Below are 1962 nucleotides of genomic sequence, written 5' to 3'. Positions count from 1 at the left end.
GTATCATCATATATCGTAAATATCTTTTCTGTCAACTTAGAAGCTTTCTTATCTTCTAATAAAGCCGATAATTTATCTATAAAAATTTTTTAACATATTATATAGAATCATATATATTTCGAAGTATATATATATTTTCAAGTATATAAGTATATTTCAAGTATATAAAATGAAGTAATACAGGTACTTTAATACACTCCATGTTGTGACAATTGCAAATGATTTGTCCACGGTGTGCCACATGATATAGTATAGACTAGTGACTTATGATATTCTTGTTTGTATTTATACTTGTTAAGAAAAATGTATTTCATAACGTATTTTATTAAAAATTATAAAAAACTTTTATGAAGAATGGTCTGAACAAAAAGTCATAGAACGTATTAAATGTTAATAGTAAAAATTGTAGAAAATAATCATTATAGAAAATAAGTTGACGTATTTTCTATTGCTAACCTGCTGTTTTACGTTTATCATAGCCAGAAGTAATACAGTTGACGGCTGTAGTAACAATAGCTGGTTCACTAAAGCCAAGAAATTTATGAACCGCTTTCTCGATCTGCGGCTTCATTTCGTCTATTTCTTTTCTCGTTAAATAAGACATGTTTTTAACTTTATTTCACTCTTTGAATATTTAAGTAAGTTCACTATTTTGTGATAAAATTCATATGCTTACAATATAAGCATTTTGTAAACATTAAGGTTAAAATCATCGATACCGAATGCTTTTTACCATGCAATATGGTTTAACATTGAACACATTCAACAAAGAAATGATCACAGTTATATGCTAAGCAGTACTAGAGAAAAACCTGAGAGTAGTAATCCCTGTCTCTTTCATGTAACCACTGACGAGATACTATTAAAGACCGACCTCCTTACAGGAGTTCGCGTCTTTATGAATACTGAAATGGTTAAGAGTTAAAAACTGATAATATTATATTAATATTATGATTTATTAGTTTAGTAGACGTATTTATGCATTTAGAACTCAGTAATACTTGATTTTTCTAAAATTATGATTTTAGTGTTATCGTCAAAGTTTGATTATCAACAGAGATGATAATGCAGAAAAAAAATTGTAATTTTTCTGCAATATATAGAATATTATAGCATTATAAGTGTACATATTTATTTATAGAGCATATATATAATAAAAAAATCATGAATTTAACAATGTAATATCCAAATATTTAGATTAATAATCGCAAATTTATATCAATTGTCGATAATGTCAGCGTTCTTTAATTATCTCCGGATCCCTTTTTTTGTGAAGATTAAGGCCGGTATTCATAGTCAGATCTTATATTCAAGACCGTCTTAAGTATGTACACTGGCCGACAGAAATGCCTTTACACATTCAAGACGGATGCGTTTCGAAACACAATCAAAACACATTCAAATTGTATAAAATTTGTTGTATGAATGTTTAGAAGAATATATCAATAACAGTGAGCGCTCACTCAACTGTTGCTCGATGGCTCTTATTAGCATGGACACGCACCATATTTCTTTTCAGTAGTACGATTTTATCGACAGTACCGCAAAATAGGTACTTAGGTCGGTATTTATAATCGATTCTTAAATTCAAGATCGTCTTAAGTACGAGGGTCGTTTGAAAAGTCCGTGCAAAGTCACTGCTGATGGCATTACTGGCGCGTATCAAGGTTAGATTTAGTTAGTAGCATCTCTTGGAGGAACACACACCAAGTTACAGCCAGATCGGTCTATTTGTTTGTGTTTGGCATTCATTTGAATCGAGGAAGTCGAGTGATTTTCAATAACGCACCAGCTCACACCTCAGCAGTTGTGATCGCAAAATTAATGGAATTAGGGTTCCAACTCGTCTCACATCCCCCCTATTCTCCAGACTTGGCTCCCTCGGACTACTATTTGTTCCCCAATATGAAGAAATGGCTGGCGGGAAAAAGATTTTATGGAAACGAGGACGTGATTGCAGAA

The 1962-nt window shown here is 31.5% G+C and overlaps 1 protein-coding gene across 1 annotated transcript; it reads right to left on the bottom strand.

Annotated features, from left to right (window-relative positions):
- Window positions 1–2: 2 nt before the first annotated feature.
- Window positions 3–752, bottom strand: LOC108748210 (U4/U6 small nuclear ribonucleoprotein Prp3-like; the record flags this gene model as incomplete). Its single annotated transcript, XM_018486244.1, has 2 exons — window positions 457–752; window positions 3–76 (listed from the first exon to the last, which is right to left on the bottom strand). Coding segments are annotated over exons 1-2 (222 nt in total), but the record flags the coding sequence as incomplete, so codon positions are not given.
- Window positions 753–1962: the final 1210 nt, after the last annotated feature.

The sequence above is a fragment of the Trachymyrmex septentrionalis genome, unplaced genomic scaffold, assembly GCF_001594115.1.
Source record: "Trachymyrmex septentrionalis isolate Tsep2-gDNA-1 unplaced genomic scaffold, Tsep1.0 scaffold22, whole genome shotgun sequence".
Classification (NCBI taxonomy): Eukaryota; Metazoa; Arthropoda; class Insecta; order Hymenoptera; family Formicidae; genus Trachymyrmex; species Trachymyrmex septentrionalis.
This window is presented reverse-complemented; position numbering and strand designations above follow the sequence as displayed.